This window comes from Anser cygnoides, chromosome 10 (assembly GCF_040182565.1).
Source record: "Anser cygnoides isolate HZ-2024a breed goose chromosome 10, Taihu_goose_T2T_genome, whole genome shotgun sequence".
Lineage (NCBI taxonomy): Eukaryota > Metazoa > Chordata > Aves > Anseriformes > Anatidae > Anser > Anser cygnoides.
This window is the reverse complement of record NC_089882.1, coordinates 312,091-333,554: the sequence shown is the minus strand read 5'-3', so window position 1 is coordinate 333,554 and position 21,464 is coordinate 312,091. Positions and strand designations below refer to the sequence as shown.

The 21,464-nt window shown below is 36.3% G+C and overlaps 1 protein-coding gene across 7 annotated transcripts in view; it reads left to right on the top strand.

Moving 5' to 3' along the window:
* The first annotated feature begins 665 nt into the window (after positions 1 to 665).
* Positions 666 to 21,464, top strand: part of CCDC66 (coiled-coil domain containing 66) — a 32,679-nt gene continuing 11,880 nt past the window's right edge. For 5 of the 7 annotated variants that reach the window (XR_010833991.1, XM_048047501.2, XM_048047499.2 and 2 more), the window contains exons 1-17: positions 666 to 815; positions 1,681 to 1,745; positions 3,643 to 3,665; positions 4,706 to 5,123; positions 6,076 to 6,211; positions 6,408 to 6,511; positions 7,505 to 7,629; positions 8,311 to 8,433; positions 11,088 to 11,341; positions 11,720 to 11,804; positions 12,687 to 12,848; positions 14,567 to 14,711; positions 15,179 to 15,301; positions 16,642 to 17,105; positions 18,438 to 18,475; positions 18,772 to 19,058; positions 19,487 to 19,614. Coding sequence is in view for 5 of the 7 variants with exons in the window: in XM_048047501.2 (XP_047903458.1) it covers positions 805 to 815; positions 1,681 to 1,745; positions 3,643 to 3,665; positions 4,706 to 5,123; positions 6,076 to 6,211; positions 6,408 to 6,511; positions 7,505 to 7,629; positions 8,311 to 8,433; positions 11,088 to 11,341; positions 11,720 to 11,804; positions 12,687 to 12,848; positions 14,567 to 14,711; positions 15,179 to 15,301; positions 16,642 to 17,105; positions 18,438 to 18,475; positions 18,772 to 19,058; positions 19,487 to 19,614 (2,691 nt within the window). In the remaining 2 variants the exon portion in view is untranslated. Of the gene's footprint in view, positions 816 to 1,680; positions 1,746 to 3,642; positions 3,666 to 4,705; positions 5,124 to 6,075; positions 6,212 to 6,407; positions 6,512 to 7,504; positions 7,630 to 8,310; positions 8,434 to 11,087; positions 11,342 to 11,719; positions 11,805 to 12,686; positions 12,849 to 14,566; positions 14,712 to 15,178; positions 15,302 to 16,641; positions 17,106 to 18,437; positions 18,476 to 18,771; positions 19,059 to 19,486; positions 19,615 to 21,464 lie in introns of those variants that run through there. The other 2 variants (XR_007158062.2, XM_067003317.1) reach the window with 2 other exon arrangements.

Below are 21,464 nucleotides of genomic sequence, written 5' to 3'. Positions count from 1 at the left end.
ACAGGAGGTGGATTACTGAGAAAAATGTCTGCCTCTCTTATCTCTGCCTTTCCTCTAGGCCCTAAATCAAAGTCCCCGAGACTCACTCGCTAACGTTACCACTCAATAAATGCCCTGTGAAGAACTAGGAAGTAATATTTGGAAAAAAAACACTCAGGCAGCCGCCCGTCCCTGCAAAGGGCACCCTCAGCTCCCACACGGCGTCACAACAGCGCCCCAGGGGGGACGCCCCGGCAGGCGCCAAGCCGAGCCCCCCTCCCCCCTCCCCCCCCCCCTCCCCCCTCCCCCCCCCTCCCCCCTCCCCCCCCCCCTCCCCCCTCCCCCCCCCTCCCCCCTCCCCCCCCCCCTCCCCCCCCCCCCCCCCTCCCCCCCCCCTCCCCCCTCCCCCCCCCCCCCCCTCCCCCCCCCTCCCCCCTCCCCCCCCCCTCCCCCCCCCCCCCCCCTCCCCCCCCCCCCTCCCCCCCCCCCCCCCCTCCCCCCCCCCCCCCCCTCCCCCCCCCCTCCCCCCCCCCCCCCCCTCCCCCCCCCTCCCCCCTCCCCCCCCCCTCCCCCCTCCCCCCCCCCTCCCCCCCCCTCCCCCCTCCCCTCCCCTCCCCTCCCCCCCCGCCAGCAGGACTCCATTCCCCACAAGCCCCGGCTCCGCCGGCCCCCGCAGTGTGCGAGGAGCCCATTGGCTCCGCGGGAAACCTATCGCCTCCCGCCTCCTTACGCGGGGCTGGCAACGGCCGTACACAGAGCGCGGGCGGCCGAGGCGGCCCCGAGGCGGCCCCAGGCATCACTCAGGATCACCGGCCCGGCCGCGCCATGAACCTGGGGTAAGGAGCGGGACCCTCCCCACGGCCGCCTGTGGAGACCGCCCCCGCCCGGGACGCTGCTGGCGAGCCCTGGGAGGCTCCGAGCCTCGCCTCGCCCCGTCCCTCAGGGCCCTCGGCCGGCCGGGAGCTCTGCGGGGCTGCCGCACCCCGCTGGCAGCCTCGGGCACCTTCGCCATGTTAATTAGAACGGTGCTCATTAGAAAGCTACGAGCGTTTGGGGTTTTCAATGAAAGGCAGCTTGAGCGTAAGCCCTATTTTGAGCACCCCGAGAATGAATCGGACAGATTTTCTTAATTACGTGGAAGAAGAAAAGGCGTTGGGCACTTTGTGCTCGTAGCGAGGCCTTCCCACTGTTTGTTTTTGTTTGTTTGTTGTGCGTGTTTTTGTTGTTGTTGTTTGCTTTTTGTTTGTTTTCATAAACCTTTATAGTAGCATTTGTTCTACTTAAAACAAATTGTACTATTTTGCATGGAAGCATAATTCAAGACTTTAGAATACAACGCTTTGTAATGAACAGCGCAGGAATTCACGGAGATTGTGTAGTATTTTTTGTAGAATACAGCATATATACAGTGGCACCTTCACTCTAAAAGACATACCTTGTAACAGGCTAATCCAAACTTTCCAGTATCATTAATAAAAATGTATCCTTTTTGTGACCTGTTTTCTTTGTATTGAAGAACTTCTCACAAACATATAAAGTTGGAGAGTGAAAGTCCACCTTGACCTACAGTAAATACCATGTTATAATGGAGTACAGTTGTCTTTGTTATTAATGTAAAGATCTTAACCATTACCATATTACTTAATAGTTCTGATTTCTCTCCCTCTCCCTCTCTCTCTCTCTCTCTCTCTCCTTTTGCAGAGATGGACTGAAGCTTGAAACTGAAGTGTTGGATGGAAAGCCTAAGCTAATTTTAGCTTCTTCTGGTATTTTTTCAGTCATTTATCTGAAGTAATTTTTAAAGCCTCTTAAAGTTTAACCTCCAAGCAATATGAACCACAGCTTTATTGAAATATTCAGATTAGGAAGAGTAATTGTACAATGCTATTACTTGGCCCTCTTAACCAACTTGCCACTGGTCTAGGTTGATAGTGAACATCTGAGTAGCCTGTCCACAGGCAAACAACTGGCAAATTGTCTTGACAGTTTACAGCTTGTCTGCCTTCACAAAATGTTAAGTACTATTATATATAGATTGTCATAACTAGAGAATGCCTGCAACTTAGTAGCACCTCATTAACAAGGAAAAAGCAGCTTAGTAACTCCCTGCTTAATTTAGAAATCTATCATACCACGCTTCTGAATTTAAAGTAATTTTAGTATCTGGCAATTGAGGTTTATCATTTTCAATAATTTGTTTATTTAGGCCAGATATCATTGCTACCACACTAGAAAAAACTATCTCATATGTTAATAATTAAACTTTATTAAAATCTAGGTTTTTGATTTATCGAACATAAACATTTATCAAATATATACAAGCATAAAACCACATTTTCTAACTGTTGGCATTCAGGGTACAGGAATTCTCCATTTAATGCCCTCCAAATTATATTCCACTTTTTGCTGTCGAAGGAGACATTATAAGAGTCAAAAAGGAATACATCTACTGGAGACAAAACCTTGCAACACCTCTGGAACAGCAGTGCTACAGCTTTCACTTACCTCAAACTTACCTCGCATCATTTATGGAACATTCACTGACCCTATTCAGAGGTCTCTGAGATAAAGCCTTGCCTTGGACTCTGAGCTAGCCTCAAAGAAGCAGTCTTCTCCAGGAATTAACAAGTTACCTTTACACAGCACTTCCTTAAATTAAATTGTTTCAGTATTCAAACTGGTGAATGAACCTAGTGAGGAAACACAGTCCCAAAACACTCTTACTATGGAAACTGCAAGATGGTTCACAATTTAATGCGTAGCTCTCCAGGAGAGATTTAGCATACTCCCAAGTTTTAAAATGTTCATCTAAATGGAAGACTATTAATAGGATGTTTTGCAGACAGTCTGAACAGTTAGTATTCTCCAATGCAAAAAAAATACAGGAGCTACCAGTGCAAAATATATGACAACCACTGTCAGAGCCATGATTGCACAGTGCAGCTGAAGCAGCCTTATCTTCACAGATTTGTTCCACTAAAGTATCATCCCAACTGTTTTCTCTCCCTTTTCCCTTACCCATGTGTACAAGATTTCTCATGTTGAGTATCACATCCTCTCTATTAATCAATATTATAATATTCTTTATTATTAAGTATTATGTTAAACATAATATTTTTGCAACCACCAGCTCTGTGCAGAATTTGGCTTAAAATACTGAAGAGTATGTATACTTCAGGGCAGCGGTAGGGGGAACAGTGAAGGGTGGTGTGATTATGAAAGTGTTGTTTCTTTAGGCTGTAAGTGATGGAGACATAACATCATGTAGCAGATGGGGATGGATGCATGGACTGTCCTGGAAGAATGGGACACAGAAAGCAAACCAAAAAAGCACAATAAATAAACAATTAAAAATTAGCCATTACCTCTGGGCTCTCTGAGAATGAGTAGCAGGGGAAGATCAGACTGGTACAGTAGTTCTATAGACAACTGAAATATATCTAGACGTTTGTTTTGTTTTCCAACATACTTTTGAAGTGTACATTCTGATTTTTTTTTTTTAAAAAGTAAAATAATAGAGGCAGATGTTACAGGGAAAGTACTTGCCCCACCTTACAAAACATCAGATGACTACAATAGTTCCTGAATTTCTTAAGATCTGTTTTTCAGGAGGAAGTTGCTATTAAATACTGCTCTCATATGTTTATGTTTGTTTCCCAAAAGATAAATCAAGGCTTTCAGTGAAGGTAAGTGAAGAAATTACTTTTCAATTACTTCATACATTATACTCTTCAATTTGTTAACAGATGCTTGAAAACACATTTGAAGTGTCTCAGTATTTGTAATCAGTTATGTTTATGAAAATGCATTTCACAGGTTCGTAATAGCTGTAAAAAAGAATCATACAATGTCTGAGTTGAAATGGACCCACAGGGATCATTGAGTCCAACTCCTGGCTCCACACTGAGCCACCTAAAAATTAGACCCTATGGCTGGGAGTGTTATCCAGACAGTTCTTGAACTCCAGCAGCTCGGTGCTGTGACCACTGCCCTGGGGAGCCTGTTCAGTGCGTGACCACCCTCTCAGTATAGAACCTTTTCCTGTATCCAATCTGAATTTAAAAAGAGTTCAGCAACAACAACAACATCATCAACACAAGGTTGAATTTTAAGTTATATGACTACTTTTACCTTTGCAAAATGCTTTAGTTTGCCAAACAGGAAGTCATCCAGATTGGGACTTTCAGAAACCCTAAAGGGATTCTGGTAAATATGATCTGAAATGTGTTTTAGTCCCAGTGTAGTTGTATAGGTTGTCCCTGTCTTAGTGAACTGGAATGCAGTGAGCAGGGGAACCAGAGCAAGCCTGTACCTGTGAGATAAACACAAGTGTATATCAGGAAGCCTGGAAAGGGTAATGTTATTACAGAATGGAGGAGTCAAGACTGAAATAGTAGTGGCTTTTTATGAAGACATATACCTGTTTGAAGCCATGCTTCAGAAATACCAAAGAAGAATGAAGGAATATTTGTGGATTCTTTTAAATGTTATGGTGTATCAAGTAATTTTTCATGTCATCTTTAAATATTCAAATTTAGGTGCTGTATCCTCATTTAAGGTATTCCTAGCACTCGGAGATATTTCACTAGTTTATACGTAGTTTCTATTGATGGAACAGAGAGGAAAAATGACACTTTTACCTGTTGCTTAAATCTTTTTGTTTGTTACTTATGAGAATTTATTTCCTTAGCTTATTTAATATCTGGTCTAACTTTTTTTTAAACAGATGGGCAATAAAGCCAGAGTCCCTAAACAGGCGTTGAGAATAAGGCGTACTAGACATATTCTGAGGTCAACACAGAATGCCTGTATCAAGCAGGAAAACTTAGCAAAACCAAGGAGTGAATCAAGCTTATCAATGACAAAAGGTGAAAAAATGCATGTAACTAAACCTTCCTCAAATGAAGCCACAGCTAAAGATCACTCTTTGATTTTTCAAAGAGATAAGACAAACGGGAAGCCTGATTCAGAGAATCTTGATGTTAAAAAAAGTAAACAGAGACCTCAAAATCCACATATATCAGCTGAAGACCTAGGAAATTTGGTGTGTTTAACACAAGAACAGCTTCAACAGATTTTGATGACTGTAAAAGAAGGAACTAGAAGCATCTTTGAGACTCATAATGAAAAGCACGAAGAAATGGGTAAGATGCATCCTGCTGCAAAAGTACAGTTTCCATACAGATAGTTGAAGTTTGTTTCATGGAAATGGAGCTGAATGTGAAAAGTTTAATTTTGAATTCATAATTTAAGGTTATTTTCATGCTGCAGAGATGTTACTCCAATGCTCTCTGACAAAATACTGTTTGCTACTATAGATATGAAATTGCCTGTTACTGTTTAGGAACCAAACAAGTTAATGCTAACAGTAAAAATTAGGAATTGCTTAATAGTATTCTAATACTTTGCAGAGTAAGAAAGCAAGCAACTGCCAATGTTTTGTGCTGAAATTAAGTATTTTACATTGAGGAAAAAGATACATAGTAGAACGGCACTGTACTATTACCATTATAAGTTTGAAAAAAAAACACAGAGTTAGGACTTTATGGTTGTATGAAGAGTTCAGGTATTGCTGTGCATCTCAAGAGCAGCAGTGACATTTTCCTCTGGCCCCAAGATATACATGCATCTTTTTGCCTAGCTGTAATATTACTGTTGAGTATTATTTGTTTTGCAGTCCTTATACTGCCACGTGTGAGAACTATTGTGTATGTTCTTGTATTACATCTTTACTCCTGTTTGTAGACCTATGAAAGAAGTCAGCTCTTGGTCACCACAAACAAGACACATTGAAATTAAGTAATTACAAAAAAGAAATTACTTTTACTAAGTACAAAAATCTGAGCTGTTTGTCAAGTATAAGCATTTATTATAAGTCTAGCATTCTAAAAATACCCTGTAAAGTTTTAACTTACATGCCTTAGACATACAAGCAGAGCTAAAAACAGTTCTATTAAAGAATGTCGAGTTTGCAGGTTTCTTGTTTTTAAAGCAGTAAATGTTGAGAAGTATTTAGTGGGCGCACATGCTTTATTTACTTGTGTGTGGAGATATATATATATATATATATTTACATGTGTTTGTATCCTTCTACAGCCGCTAATGAGTCATCAGAGGAAAACACAAGCTTTTTGGAGAAGTGTTACAATGAAGTTTCATCTGTTCCAGATGAAGCTAATTCTAACTCGAGCAGGAAACAAGAGTCATATCCGCAACAGGGACAGCAAGTTATGTATGTAAATCTGTGTTATTGTCTACAAAAAAAGTGTCTCCATTAATGATTAATATTGTTAATCTTCTTATTACAGTAAGAATTAACATTCTTAATCACAGTAAGAATATATCTAAAGGTAATTTTAAATACTAATTTAAAAGTTAACAGATAAGCTTTTTTGGTATTATTTTTCTTCTATCCTCCTCTTCTCTAGAAAGGAGTCATGGAAACCAGCTGACATATTTACTACCTTGGGTGAAAGAGAAGGGGAGAAAGCCTTATTAGAATTTAAAAAGACACAATGGAAGAAAGAATTAGGTAATTATAATACAGACTATTTATATTTTATCAGTTTATTATGCTCAAGATGCCAAGAAACCTTGCATTCCTTATGCTTTTATAGATTTACTTGTATCAATGCAATTGCTACAAATTTGGAAGTTATGTACTTTCGTTTGTCTCTAGGAAAGATTGACATTTATGAGTTTCAAAAAAATCTGTATAAAGAAAAACCTGTAACATATTGCAAGAATATTTTGTTCAGAAGCAGGCAAACAAGCACATTTGTTTATACTTCATATTGTAGGAGTTACTTGCTACTGATTTGGTCACATTCTTTCACTCTGTGATAGCCATTATCATTAACAAATGAGTTTGTTTCTTTAAAGGGAAAAGTGTTGCCTTATCTACCATTGTGACTGAATACAAGTTGCAATTTGACCTTGAAATAGTTTGCCGCCTTGCCTTATCCCTAACCAAGGGGAACCTGCAGAAAATTGGGAGTGTTTAACACAGTAAAAAAAACTTAATTTGTCACAGGCTTTACATGATTGATATACAGGAGTGTTTTGTTTTCAGCTTGGATGTAGACTATCTAGTTTCAGTTTGATTCTGCACTGTCAGTAGCTTGCATTTAATATTATTAATCCAGTGCAGCTACAGAGTAATCTTATATCATTAGTATAAAAAAATCAATTATCTCAATTTTTATTAATTATTTCTCTTAGTTTTCCCTCTCCTCAGTTATTCTTAAGCCTTCAGTGTTTTGTAGTCTTCTCAGAGATTCCTGTTACCTCCACATCTCTGGGCAGAGACTCAGCAGCCATCCTCTTTAAGAGCAAAATCACATTTAAACTGATAGCTCACACAGTAGTTACTTCATCTTGTAGCCCTTTTTACAATCAAAACTGTAGAGCTTGTAGAGTCGGTGTGCCTTTTTAATTATTTATTTTAATAAATGCATCTACCTGCCTGTAGTAGGAATTCTCACCAAAGTTTTGTGCACTTCCCTCCCCACCCTTCCTCCTGAAGATGAACAAGTAGCACTGAAGAAGAAGCTGAAAGAGACTTTGGAAGGAGAGGTGGGTTGTTTCTGGGCAAAATCTGGCAATGAAAAAACACATACAGAGAAAATGGAAACAGCTAACCCAGATAAGGTAAAGCTATCAGTAAAAACACTGAAGAGCACAGTTTCCACTGCACTGTTCCGGAACTGTTCAATTTTTAATTCATACAAGATTTTCTTTTTTGTACGGATCCAGCATTAACTGGAAGCAGAATCAAATTTCAGTGATTAGTTTAAGCTCTCTGAAGTGCTGCCAACTCCCTATATCAAACTTACCTGTTGCTCCGATTTGTAGTTTTACAAATTAGTATATTTATGTCATGAACAACCTGTTTTTGTCTTTCCACGTTGATTACTAACTAAAAGGTATGAATCTTTTCCAGCTCTGTTTTGAGGAATAATCTCAATGGTTATGTAATTATTTGCATTGTTCATTAGCTCTGCTTACAGAATAATAAGCATAGCCTTTTGACTTTTACTCTAACCTGCCTTTCAGAAAGTCAGCTGTCACTCTAAGAATGCTGTGTCAGATAAACACATTCTTAGGGGGACTGCCTCTACAGTGATTGCTTTCAAACAGTATAGGTTTGTATCTGTTGTCAGTTATTACAGTAAAAACGAATGTCTTTTTTGTGGCATACTCAGCATTCCTAGAAAGTGTTATCACCATGCCCCCATAAGAGCTTGTACATAACATGTACAAACACACTTATGTACTCAATACATATTAGTAGTTGCTACAAGTAATAGATTGGCGTTTATCTTATTTCAGGAAGCTGTGCCACAGGAACAACCTTCAAAGCATGAGCAACAGAAGAAGTGGCTTGAAGAGCTGGACAAACAGAAGGAAGAAGCTAAGCTACAAAAAATAGAAGAAAAACTGAATTTATCAAAGGTATCTGTGGTTTAGAGGTACTTTTTGGAATAAGAAAAGCTTTTATTTCAACTTTTGTTCTAAGAAATAAGAGATAAAATCTTAGACCTAATGAACTAGTGACAAAGATGTAATTGAATGCAGCACATCCAGTTTTTCAATCATAAACTCAAGAGAGCTGCCCACTTAGCCAGTAGGCATTCCAGTATTTTGGTGGCAGAAAACTGTGTCTAGTTTGATGAGAACAGTGGTATTACCTCCAACTCTTCCCTCCTCCCCCCCATCATAGTGTGAAAGCACCAGGGGCTGGAAGGTTTTGTAGAGACAATAGCCAGACACTGTGCAAAAAGAAACTTCCTGTAGACTATCAAAGAAGATGAGAAAAAAAAACAAGTAAAGTTAAAGACAATCACAATGTGTCACAGTGGTGTTCAGATCTTGTTTCTGGAAATACTACTTCAAGACATACATATGCACACATGTACACATTAATGAAGCTTTTTAAACATTTCTACTCCAAAAAGGATTGAAAAAAGTAGCCCTACCTTTTTTATCCTTCAGTTTTTTCAGGCTGTTGATCATAGGTCTCTTACACTGGATCTCAAAGGAAACTGTGGCCAATATAATTGCTTTGCAGGTCAGATATGTGGAGATCTAATACTATTGGCTGGTTTGGGCAAGATGTCTTACACCCTGTAAGCTCTTTATATGGAAGAAGACTTGTTTCCTTTACTATGTTATTATTTCTATCTTATTACTGATTTTAAGTTCAGTGAAACATTCTCTATTCTTATGCAGACCAATATTGACATGCTTTTCTAAAGTCTCTTGTCTTTTGAAATGAAGAAACATTGTACTATAGCTAGAATCCAGATTTCCAAATTGCTGTGTGTAGCTTTAACCCGGGATCAAACAATCCTCTTGCTATGTATCAGGTATATTCACTATTCTCTGTATTATTAGTGAACAAGAATCCCAATTACCAAAACTTGCCTGATATGAGCATTCATAACCTACAAACTTCTGTATTAAAAGGCTGCAGCTTTTACTTTCAACTAAAGCATTTAATACAGCAATTACACAATCCCTGGACAGAAACTCATCATTCCAATTCCGTACTTCATAATGCTAGAAAAGAGCTTTCCTACCCACCTCCAAAAAAAAAAAACACCTTCTTGCTAAGGCTGGTCACATACTTACATGTGACACAAATTTTTTTCATTTCCTGAGCTGTTGAAGGAATTGAATTTCCTTTGCAAACTGAGCTTTATATTGTGAAAGCAACACAGCTGTGAAAGGTCCCAGCATCAGCTGCCTCATTTTTTTAATTTGATAGCTGTGCCCTGGGGAGATGGATGTAGTTACTCACCTTACAGTAATCTCACTTCCAGCCCCTTTTGAAAGAAAGCTACATGCACTTAATCTTGTTTTCTTCAACATTTTATTTTTCAGGTCTTGTGTTACACTCTCAACCTTTCTACATATTTCACTACAGATTTACATAAGAATAAAATAGATTTTTTTTAACTGCTCTTGTGTGGTTCCACATCAATGTGTACAAAGGATAGGCAAAACTTAGGAAACAGGAGAAAGAATTATTTGGATTCTTATTATTATTTGGACTAAGAGTTTCTTGTGTCTTTTTTAATAGGTATAAAACTTTTCTTAAAGAGGGTGGCTTTTTGTTCAAGGAAGTGACTCCCAGAAGGCTTTAAGTGGATTATGTTAGTTTCTTTTCTGCAGAATGCAAAATTTGAGGGAGCCGTTCTCCAGTCCTTCCAGAGAAACAAATCTTCTTTTATTGAGAAGAAAAAAACAATCTCAGTACCTACAGCAAAAACAAAGGTCCCTTAGGTAAAAATCTTCTATTAATGAAATATTAAAATATTCAGTTCCCAACGTGGCGCCAAAAAATAAGCTCAGGTAGTACAGAACGGAGACTTAAAAAGCCAATATGTCACCTCTAAAGAAGTTTCAGGTACTTTGCTAGGATTCTTGTGTTTAATTGAAAATGACAGATGGTGTGGGTGGGAAAGAAGGCTTATTTTACAATGGGTCTGTCAAGCTGAAAATAGGAAGTTATAGAGTAACATCTCTGCCCAATGCACAGTAATTCTGCTAGTGTCCAGCATTAAAGCAGAGGTGGTAAATGTGGGCCAGTGTAAAACATGCCACTTGTTCATGTTATCAGGGAGAGAATATATGCACAAAAGGAGAAAAGTATGGCAGAGTGCACAGAGTACTGACATCAAGCAGTTTTGCAGTACTATTTGAAAAAATATGGGATGGAATAGTAATATAAATTGAAAAAGCCGTATCAAAAAGCCTAATTTCATTTTAGCTTACTTTTTTTTTCTTTTACTTTTAATGTCGTTTTGTTTGTTTGTTTTGAACTTTCTGGTTTGTTCGTTTGTTTGTCTTTGCTGTCAATATAATAGAAACACGTTGGTGCTGACCAAGTGTATTGATCAGCAGTGTAATTTCTGATCTGACTTGTACACAACAGAAATAGTTCTAGGAAATTAACTGCTCTGTGTATTGTACTTCCATAACAAAGATTTTCAGATGTTCCTGTTGTACAAAATATGTATTGTCTAACTCTTTTGTTAACCATGCTTTATAGAAACAGTGTAATTGAGCGCATTTCCGTTTTTTGTTGCTTCATATTTATTTAGGCTGAAGAGCATGACAGATGGGCAATGCATTTTGATACTTTAAAGAACTACCTTAATACTAATGCACAACACCCTTTAAATGGAATGTACAAAAAGCAGCCTGAAAGTCTTTGCCTGTCACCTGACCCTAAGGAGCTGACTGCTTTTGTTCACCCTTTTTCACCTGCAGCTTTAGGCAACCTCATGCCCTCAAAGGTGGAAAATGCAGAAAAAGGTGCTAAAAGCAGTGCTTTGGATCACAGTCAGAAAGTCAGGTGAGTGAGCTTTGAAAGGGTAATCATCTTCCCAGCTAACTCATTTCTGTCACCTCCTCAGAAATTAAAAAAAAATACTTGAATAAGATCCTTTAAAGCTGATCATAAGATCTATCTCATCTAGCTTTTGCTTTTTTTCAGAATTACGTGTTGTTTCAGCTTTGTAAGACACAAGTGCCTCTGTTGTTCATTAATAAAATTTACTGCAAGCTTACTTTCTTCCTTACTCATTACAATGAATTGTATTAATTAATTAATGCAATGTGATAGCCTCAATATGAAAATATTATTTGAAATCTAACTGAGACTTCTAATTAAGAAAGGCTTTAGGATTTCCTTTTTATGATTAAAAACATATACACATTTCCTTGTTTGTAGTTTCCTTCGTTCAATGACAGCTCTCCTGGATCCTGCACAGATTGAAGAGCGAGACAGACGGCGGCAGAAACAGTTAGAACATCAGGTAGATTTCTGTTTTAAAGTTTAATGACATTTTAATGAGTGGATGAAAGGTAGTTTTGTCATATGAATAAAGCATGATATTTAATAATAGTGAGGCAGTTGACTCTTATGCTTCAAGTCACGTTTACAATTGTTTAACATTATTCCTCTCAGAGTCTATGGTTTTTTAATATCTGTGTGGAGTTGTTTGCATTTCTGTGACAGAATTCTCACCTCAAAAAGACACAACACAGACTTTAGAGCTCTAATAGGTTTTGCGTACATTTTTTTTAGTCTCCACTGTCATCAGGAGGACTGATATTTGCATATACCCCTTCCATGAATTTTAAAATTTTATCTACTGTACTGCCGCCATTCCTATTACTTCTGCTGCACTCTTAACTGAACATACATCTTCATGAAGATGTCTATAGCACAATGTAAATAAATCTTAGTGTAAATGTAATGATTCTGTCTGCTCAAACTGTTATTCTTGCTAGATCAAAGTATATTAGATAAAAATCAGACCACTATTTCTTCACAAGCAATGTACAAAACCATTTTGAAAATATAAAAAGAGACTTTTGTTTATCTTTGAGCATTTTGTCTTCAAACCGCTTTGCTGGGCTGGTAGTTCTAAAAAAAATGGGAAGGCAACTACATATCTTTTGAGAAATTAGAACAAAAGAAGTGTTTGAAATACTTTTTCGTTAGGAATGAACTGTTAGACAGCTATTTTCCCTAGTACTGTCACATAAACTAATAAATTGTCTTGAATAAATTGTCTCTTTTTTAATGCTTCCAAATCCAAATATTATACACATACATGGAAGTATATGAGTAAATAGATTGTAATACCTTCAATTTTATACCTTTTAATTCTACTTTTTTATGATATTACCAGAAAGCAATAATGGCTCAGGTAGAAGAAAAGCGGAAGAAGAAACAACTGGATGAAGAGAAGAGAAAATGGGAAGAACAAGAGGAAGAACAGCGCCTAGCACGAGAAAAAGAACTGATGCAGAAACAGTTTGAAGAAGATATGCTTAAACAAAAACAAAAAGAGGTGGTTTTCTGTATTTTGTTTAGTGCAGATAAATGGAAATTTTTTACTGATTTATCTGTATATACTAAACTTAGATGCTATGAATCTAGAGGGAAGACTATGTTTTGATTATTATAGTATATTACTTTGATATACTATTTTTAAGTACAGTAAAAGATGACAGGATATATTTTGAAACTGTGCAAGGGATTTTGCCACATCTCCATTAACATGACAATAACTGCTCTAAAGCATGAACAAAACTCCTTCAGAGTTTCAAAATGGTAAACAGACTTCTGCCTACCAAATTCAGAGTCTGTAATAATACTATTTTTTGAAGAAAACAGTTCCTCACCTTCAAAATGGTGCTGCCTCCTCATTTTGAAAATTAAAACTACCTGAAGTTTCTACATTTGAAACCAAAATTTGTTTCCTCAATAAATATAGTACAATATAGGTTTAAGGCAAGTTTGTTTTTTTGGACAAGGGCCTTTTCAGAAAGATGAATGAAACTGGCAAAAATGCACTTGTAGTTTTAAATAATGTAGAAAGATATATTTTAAACGTAAATTTTAAATAAAAAAAATACCTCAAAGTCTGTGATCCAATTATTGTTGTTGATAAGTTGGTGCTTTTAAGATGCTTCAGTATCATGAACTTTATCTAACTGGATGTGCTTTTACTCTGGATTAAAGAATTTCCAGAATATAATTTGGAAAAGTTGTTTAAAAAGTTGTTGATGTTCTAGAACTTTCACCTCAGTAACTACTGCTGAGCTTTCAAGCTTGTTTCATTTAAAAATTAAACTGAAAGTAACATTTTGACCTTTGGTGTACACAAATTTCACATTTTTATATATTCTTAACCTCTTACAGAAGAATCTGTAGAAGGTTAAAGCCATACTCTTTTCTTTTGGCACAGTAGCAGCTATAAGTGTTAGCAGAATTCTGCGATGTCATAAAACAGACTGTTTTCAAAAGCATAAAACCTCGAGAACCTGCAGAAATATGGATGCCTGATTGCTCTGCATTTTCTGGAGGGAAAGGTATAGGATCTGCCTGTAGATGCTAGAACAAACTGCTAAAAATTAGGAAAAGTCATATTTCTATGTAATAGCTCAGCTCCTTCCAAACATGTCATGCTCTCAGTTTTGCTTTCACTGGCAAATGCAGTGGAAGGGGGAGTATGAGATGGTAGTATCAGTTTGGATAGGAGTTGTTCCTTGGCCCAGTCGTCTTGAACCCACTGGGTCTAGAAATATAAGCCTCAGATTTAGGGATGTTCTGCCTTTGTTAGGGAGGTTTCTAATCCCTCCCTTTTGTGGAACTAGGAGGAAGGATTCTTATTTTTATTTGGGCTTCTTTTATTTCATTAAACCACATTGATGATAGATAGCTGAAATCAGATGACATTTATGAAAGGATGCATTTATCAGAAAGGAGTTAAATATCCAAATAAGTTTGAGGATCTAGATGCTGGCTTTTTAATGCTTGGATTGAACACCTTTCATCAGCACAAGCAGAATGCAGAGCTTCCGATTTTACTATTAAAAAGTTAAATGTTAGGTATTGCATCTACTCAACTAGTTTTTGTTGTTTTTTTTGGTTTTGTTTTAAATGCTTTACTCAAAACAAGAATGTATGTTGACATGATTTCTGTAAACGTTGGGGATTATATGGAGATTAAATAATCCTATTTTATTCTCAAATGATCACATATTTACTTTTTTTTTTCTAAAGGAACTTTTGACTCTTAAAACAAATGAGATCTATCAGACAATGCAGAAAGCTCAAGAATTAGCACTGAGATTAAAACAAGAACAGCGTATTCGAGATTTGGCTCAGAAGGGACATGACATTTCAAAACTTAAGAAGAATCTTGGTGGCAAGTACCAATCTTTTCATATTCAGTTTGCTTGTTCCTGTGGTGTTTGCATGCAAGGTGCTAGTGTTCTTTCTTTGCCAGTCTGCATTTGTAATAAGGTCAGAAATTGCTCCTTTGCCTCAGGAATCAAATTTCATTTCAGTTTATTTAACGAGCCTTCCAAACAAGTGTCGTTAACTAATACTGTGAGTACTGTATTTTAGTATATTACTATTATTATATAACTTCAAATGCTACATTGCATAAAGGAAGAAATATAAGGCTGTCACCAGGAAGGCATATGGAATATTCAGACCTATAAATGGTCAACTTGATTTTCAGTGAAACAGGCAGAGTATTCGGATCTGAATCATAGTTCTCAACCTTTTGCTTTGAGTTCTAAGCCATAATAGTCTGATAACTTGATAGCATAGTTTAAATGGAATATATATTGCTACATTAAAAAAAAATGCCTTGATTCTTTTTAGGTGACACTGAATTTGAAAATTGTAGTACTGACATTTCATATCAAAGTCATAACTTTTCTGATGACATTAGCAGTAATATTGATCGGCAGACTTCTCCTCGGAAAGACACCGCTGTACAGACAGGTACGCAGCCCTTCCACTTAATTACCCTGGTGTACCGAAATACAGGCAGTGGAACAGCATATTGGTGTAACTGAGCAACAGGGCCAAATCACTGTCATTCGGAATGAAATAAAGCTAGCAAGAAATACTTGGACAGACACAGGCATATTATAATATTACCATATATCACTGTATTCTTCTAAATAAACGATATGCCTATATAGTTGTTACCTGCCAATTACAAAGTCAAATCAGCCAGTCTGAAGTATGGTTTTGGCTTAGAGTCATGGTCACAAGCCCTGCAGGACTAAATTTATTAAGGCATTTAGGCATATATTTTAGTACTCTTCAGTGTGAATATTCACAGGCTTATATAACATGCTTTGGTATTAAGCTGGCTGGGTCCTTAATGAATCCTTGAAGATGCTAGAAGAAATACTGTCAATAATCCTGGAATTTGAAAACTAGACTAATTAGAAAATGAAAGGTTATATTCAACCATTTAGTAAAACTTTTTATAATTCCTGCTAAATATCCAGACAAAATTGTGGGTCTATGTAGATGGAATACCTGCCAGTCTTTATCTTGATTATGTATCACACTATTAAAACAAACAAACAAACCAAAAAAGAACTATGATTCTAAGTCTATGATTCTATGAACTTAGTCTACATTTATTCATGTTGTAGGTGAGGCCTCAATGAGCAGATTGAGTGGAAACATATAGTTGCTTTATACCTTGTATTTAGAAAATTATTAACTTCTTAGCACTTGAGAAGAGAAAGCTTTATTTGTATTTGCATAAAAAAAAATTAATAATTTTGGTTTTGATAATGCTGGTAGAAATTTTACAAGAAATTCACAGCATTTACAAAATAATTAATATTTTTGTATATGCTAATTAGTAAAGAAAGAGGCTGGATTTTTAGTACTTTAAAAATTGAACAAAATATTTCCATTAGAAGACAAAGATTAGGAAAGTAAGTTTCTGACAGTAGCACTATGATTATGACCAAACCATCAGCATTCTAAAATACTAAACAGGAGCTGTATTTTGCTCTTTACCAGTGGGTACCAGGAATAAAACTGAATTTGGCATTTTAAGATAATGTAGTTTCATTTTACTTACATTTTAATTTTGTAGTGACTTGATTTTGTTCTCTAATCTTTTTTTTTCCTCCTTATTGAAATTGCTTGTATTGGTCTTATATTTTTTCTACATCAAAAAGGATAAAAATCATCATAAAACTGTAGCAACTGTTTTTTGAATAAAATCAGTAATGGTAGATAGATGTGCAGACAACATTCAAACAAGTTATTTGAATAGCTTACACTTGAAATTAAAATACATTTTTTTTCAGATGACTGTAATACTTCAGCATGTATTGATTCAACTGAGGGAAGAACTATGTGTTGTGGATCACCTGATATTTCCATAGAATATAAGGAAACCTCCAACAGCAAAAAATATCAGAAAGAAATGCAGTATACAGATGAAAATAAAATTTCAGGACAAGAGAATGGTGGCATCTACAGTGAGCTATACGAACAATATGCAAGAAAAGAAAGACAAGTTAAACCTTCAGAAAAACATACTAAAAGACCTGACTGGAACATAAACAAGCCTGGGAAAAGATATATTCCAGCATCAGAAAGATACCCTAAACAGCTACAAAAACAAAGGGAAGAAAACAAAGTAAGACGGCAAATGGAGCTGCTTCAGTTAGTGGAAAGAAATACCCCTGGGAATCTCTGCCCAAAAAACAGGTCTCCTTCACCTCATGAAGAAATGAACATGAAGAATAAAGGACATAGGATCAGAAAGGTAACTACATTTTCTCTAGCATGAATGATGAGTATTTTTAAGACTTACTTCACTCACTTCTTCTATGTAACTCAAGCTCTGAGAATTTTCACCTACCCTTTGCGTAAAGAACAGTACTACAGCAGTGTTTTGTTTGTTATGATCAGAACATCTTGATTTTTGTCATTTATTGTTATTTCAGTCTGCCAAAGCATGTATTTGATGTAGTTTATAATCATGGTTTCATTATGTAAAAAGGGAGCTGGATTGAAAGCAGTGTGGGGGACAGAATGGTATCACTGACTTGTGCATTTCTGTCCATCGTGTAGTGGTGCGGGTTAATAGATTAGAAGTACCTGTCCAGTTCTTATTTCTGCAAAGAATCTGTGCTACTGAAGACGTACTCTAATGTCATAAAAATGTATACTTAGTGGAGTTGGGTTTTTTTCTTCCCCATTTGCAGTAAGCATGTGTAGCATGTGGCTGGGAAAAAATAATTCTCATATAAAGAAAATACTATTAAATATATTCCTGCCTGCTCTCTCTCTCTCTGTATGTATGTATGTCTATACATAAACACCTACATTTCTCTCACCTGCCAGTAGAAAATATGCTGGTGTTGAAAAGGTGGCCACCTTAATTCTGTTTAGTCATTTGCTTATTATGGCTACATACACATATTTTAGAAGCTGTGGGTATTAAAAAAAAAAGGTTTATGAAATTACATAGCTAGATAGCTGTTCACATAGGTGCCTTTGAAGATTTATTCATCTGTTAAACCAAGTTTGTTGTTTTTTATCAGATTAGTAGTAAATCTTATGATTAATGGCAAATAAGTTTTGCATGTATGTTGTTGAAAGCTAAATTTTCAAAAATTCTTTTCCTGAAAAAAGGGGTAATGTATTTTAAGCAGATTTTTAAGTTAATTAAGCTGTGTATGATACCATAAGAAGCATGGGATACGTTAATACATTTTAATTTAATTAGAAAACTTCTACTGACTGTATATAACAATAAGACCTTTCCTTTAATAATCATTGCCTTGGACTAAACTTTTCAGGTTTATAAGCTTTCCAAGAAAACGTATATGTAGTATATTTTACTTCTCTTAAAGCTATCATAGAAAATTGGAATAAGTCCTTCTAGAATTAGTTTAATTAGAGTCAGATTAATTAGAGTTCATAGATACTACAATTTTCCTTAATACAAGTCTTTGATGATACCCTTCTCCTGAACTCAGATCATGTAGTCCTTTTGGAATTTCAGAACAAACTTGTTTTGAGAAATGAAAGTGTTTAATATAAAAATACGGAGGTTTTTATTTTACTTTTGACTTTCTTGGTTTTCTCCTAGGAAGAACAATTACATAAGAATAATTTGAATGAAGAAAGGTAATGTCAATATTCTGCATTAATGCAAAGTATAAATATATAAATAGTAAAATATGCATGCTTTTCTTTCCTGATTTTTAACTGTTTTAAATAATTTACATGCATCTAGTTTTCTACTATTAAAAAGACATAAGAGAAGACAAAACAAGCTAGTCGTAAATAATAAATAGCTGGTATAAAGGCAGACTAACGGAGCAAAAGTGCAGGCCTCTGAGCGTTTTTGTCTCTACTGTTTAAGAAACTTAATCATGTTACTTTTGTGTTTTTTATATGTTAACTGAAATTGTTTCATACAGGTCTGACTCACCACCTGTTCCAGCAGTTAAGAACAGGTTACACCAAGTACAACAAAAACAGACACATACTTCTCATTTCCTGGTGCACAACAACAATAGTAGAAGAGAGAAAAATATCAAGACAGATGCACAGCAGAGGAGCTCCCCTCACCTAGTTACAGAAGCTGGAAGACCTCCGTCTTCACAGTTTATTCCGTATGTTCGAACAAATGAAGTGTATTATCTTTATCCAGAAGCACCAGTGACTAGACCTTCAACACATGACCCACAATATCAACAGTTTAATGGTACTGAAATGTATTATGATCTGATTCATGTAGAAAAGATGTTGCAGTGATTTAGTTCAAAGTGCTACATTTTGTTCAATTTGGTATCTGTTTTTACTGAATTCTGCTGTAACCCATGTTTGTCAGAGCACTGTACAGAAAGCCTATGCAACCAAATTTATACTTTCTATTAAAAAAAAAAAAGCAACAACATTTTTAATTCTTTTATCTGTCCTTTTCTGTTTATCTTTACTGAACGACAATTGCACTTCTCTGGCATTATTACATACAGATTTTGGTCTTAGGAACCTAAGTTGTATTTGACTTAAAGTGATCACAATCTAATAGCAACCAAAACCTGATTTTCACAAGCTGTGAAAATCTACTACAAAATTAGAATAAAATTTATAGTAGTATTGTTAACTGATTTGATATGTATTTATTTTTAGATTCTTACCCAACACCACGACAGATTTTTAGCTGTGATCACACTAGAGATCCTCTTCTAAATCCTGATGGAGTTAAAATCAGAGAGAGACAACAAGCAATTCTCAAGGGACTGTCAGAATTACGCCAGGTAAGCAAATAGTCATTGGATAAACATGTATGTCTACACACTGAAGTCAAAATGAACATTGCAAACTATTACATAGTCGTGTTAGTCTTTAATTCATTTTTTTCCATCATATAAGTTTTAGGCCTCAAGCTCTACCTTTCCTCATTAATTTTGCTTTAGTAAATGCATTACTTCCATCCTTGGACTCTTCTTAAGGACTACGAACGTCCTTAGATTTACTATGGTAAGGTGGAATACCTGAGAAAACTTGAAAACAAGAGGAATGACTTTATTACTGTCCAGGTATTGATATAGGATTACCTATAGTAAAAATGTTTCAATATCAAGGGGAAAAAAAGAACAGTATTTTAACAGAACATCTGAACCTTTGTTATATGACTGGTAAGCCAGTCATGCCAGAGGTATGTAGATGGCACAGACAGTTAGAGGGGTGGTAATCAAGTATCAGGCCTGGAAAAATATTCCAATCTGTAAATATGATGTGTGAAAATCCTTATAAAATCTTTCCAAGATAGCTATTCTTTTGCTAATGTCTAAAATTCTGGATTTGTCAATCAGCCAGGTGTTGTGAGTGAAAAGAAAATGTAATTTGGTGGAATAACACACCCAAGAGCTACCAGAGGCAAAAGTCTGTCTATGTTTGTATACATTGTTCAATTTGTAGTAAGTCACTGGTAACAATTAGGTCTTCAGGATTGCCCAAGGGATTTTGAACAAGGCAAGAGTGTCTTTAAGGATGCACACATTGCAGTAAATTAAAGCACAAAGGCTATAGCTGGGTTATAGCTGGTAACTGTGAAGTTACGTATTTTTCTGTTTGGAGTCAGAATACCAAAAAAAAGATACTGTCGAGCTTTAAGTTATTAAAACATGAGTGAATTTGATAACTCCACCTGCTAGCAATGAACTGTGGTCCACAGTAGGTTCAAACCTCAGGCCTGGACAATCACAGGAACAGTTTTCTTTCATACTTCTAAATGGCCTGATTGAGGACTGCAAGACAAAAAAGAAAATTTTCCTTTAGGTTTGCAATTCTTCTTTGAGGACTATTAAAGATATATGTGTATTGGTATCATCCTTTTTTTTTGAATGACTCCATAGTGATATTAGTGACTTTATTATTAGATAAAGTACTTTTAGAATAATTATATATAGCTAAAAAGTAAATAAATGTATAAGAAAAACATAAAGTATGCAAATAGCAGTGCTATTCATTTTCCTTTAGATTAAAGGAGAAAATTGTGTAAACAATCCAAATGAAAGAAGGAAACTCTGACAGACTTAAGTACAATAGAGTACCATTAGTTAGCTCCTGGTCTGCTTTAGAAAAACACACGTGTACCTAGTGCTTCAGTAGCAAGTCAATCCCTTGCACAAATGAGAGGTCAGCCACGACATACTTAACCTGTAATTTTAGAAAAGAAAAGATGTGACACAAGAACACTGAAAGGTTGTCAGTTTCTCATGACTTCCAGGTAGATTTGCCTAGATAGATGACTTTCTTCATGACTAGAACAGGTCTTTCCCAATGCCCATTAATATTTTTGTTAAATAGCCACAACTTCCAAGTGTTTTGTATTCAGCCTTCATTTGCCAATGGTATTTCAGTTAAGAATGAAGCTGTTGTCTTCAAAGCACAATTTGAACTTTGTGCTTGCTGAGGTGAACAAAAGCCATGAATATTTAACAAGGTTTAAAGCGGTAATATCAGTGTTGGCAAATGTAGGAGACACAGGCTTGGGAACATTTTTGCTGCACAGTGAGTGTTCAGGCCCTAACAGTATCTAAAAAGTAACATTAAGGGTAGTCTTTCAGTGGAGGTTGGGTCTCGAAAAGAGTTAAAGTTTTTT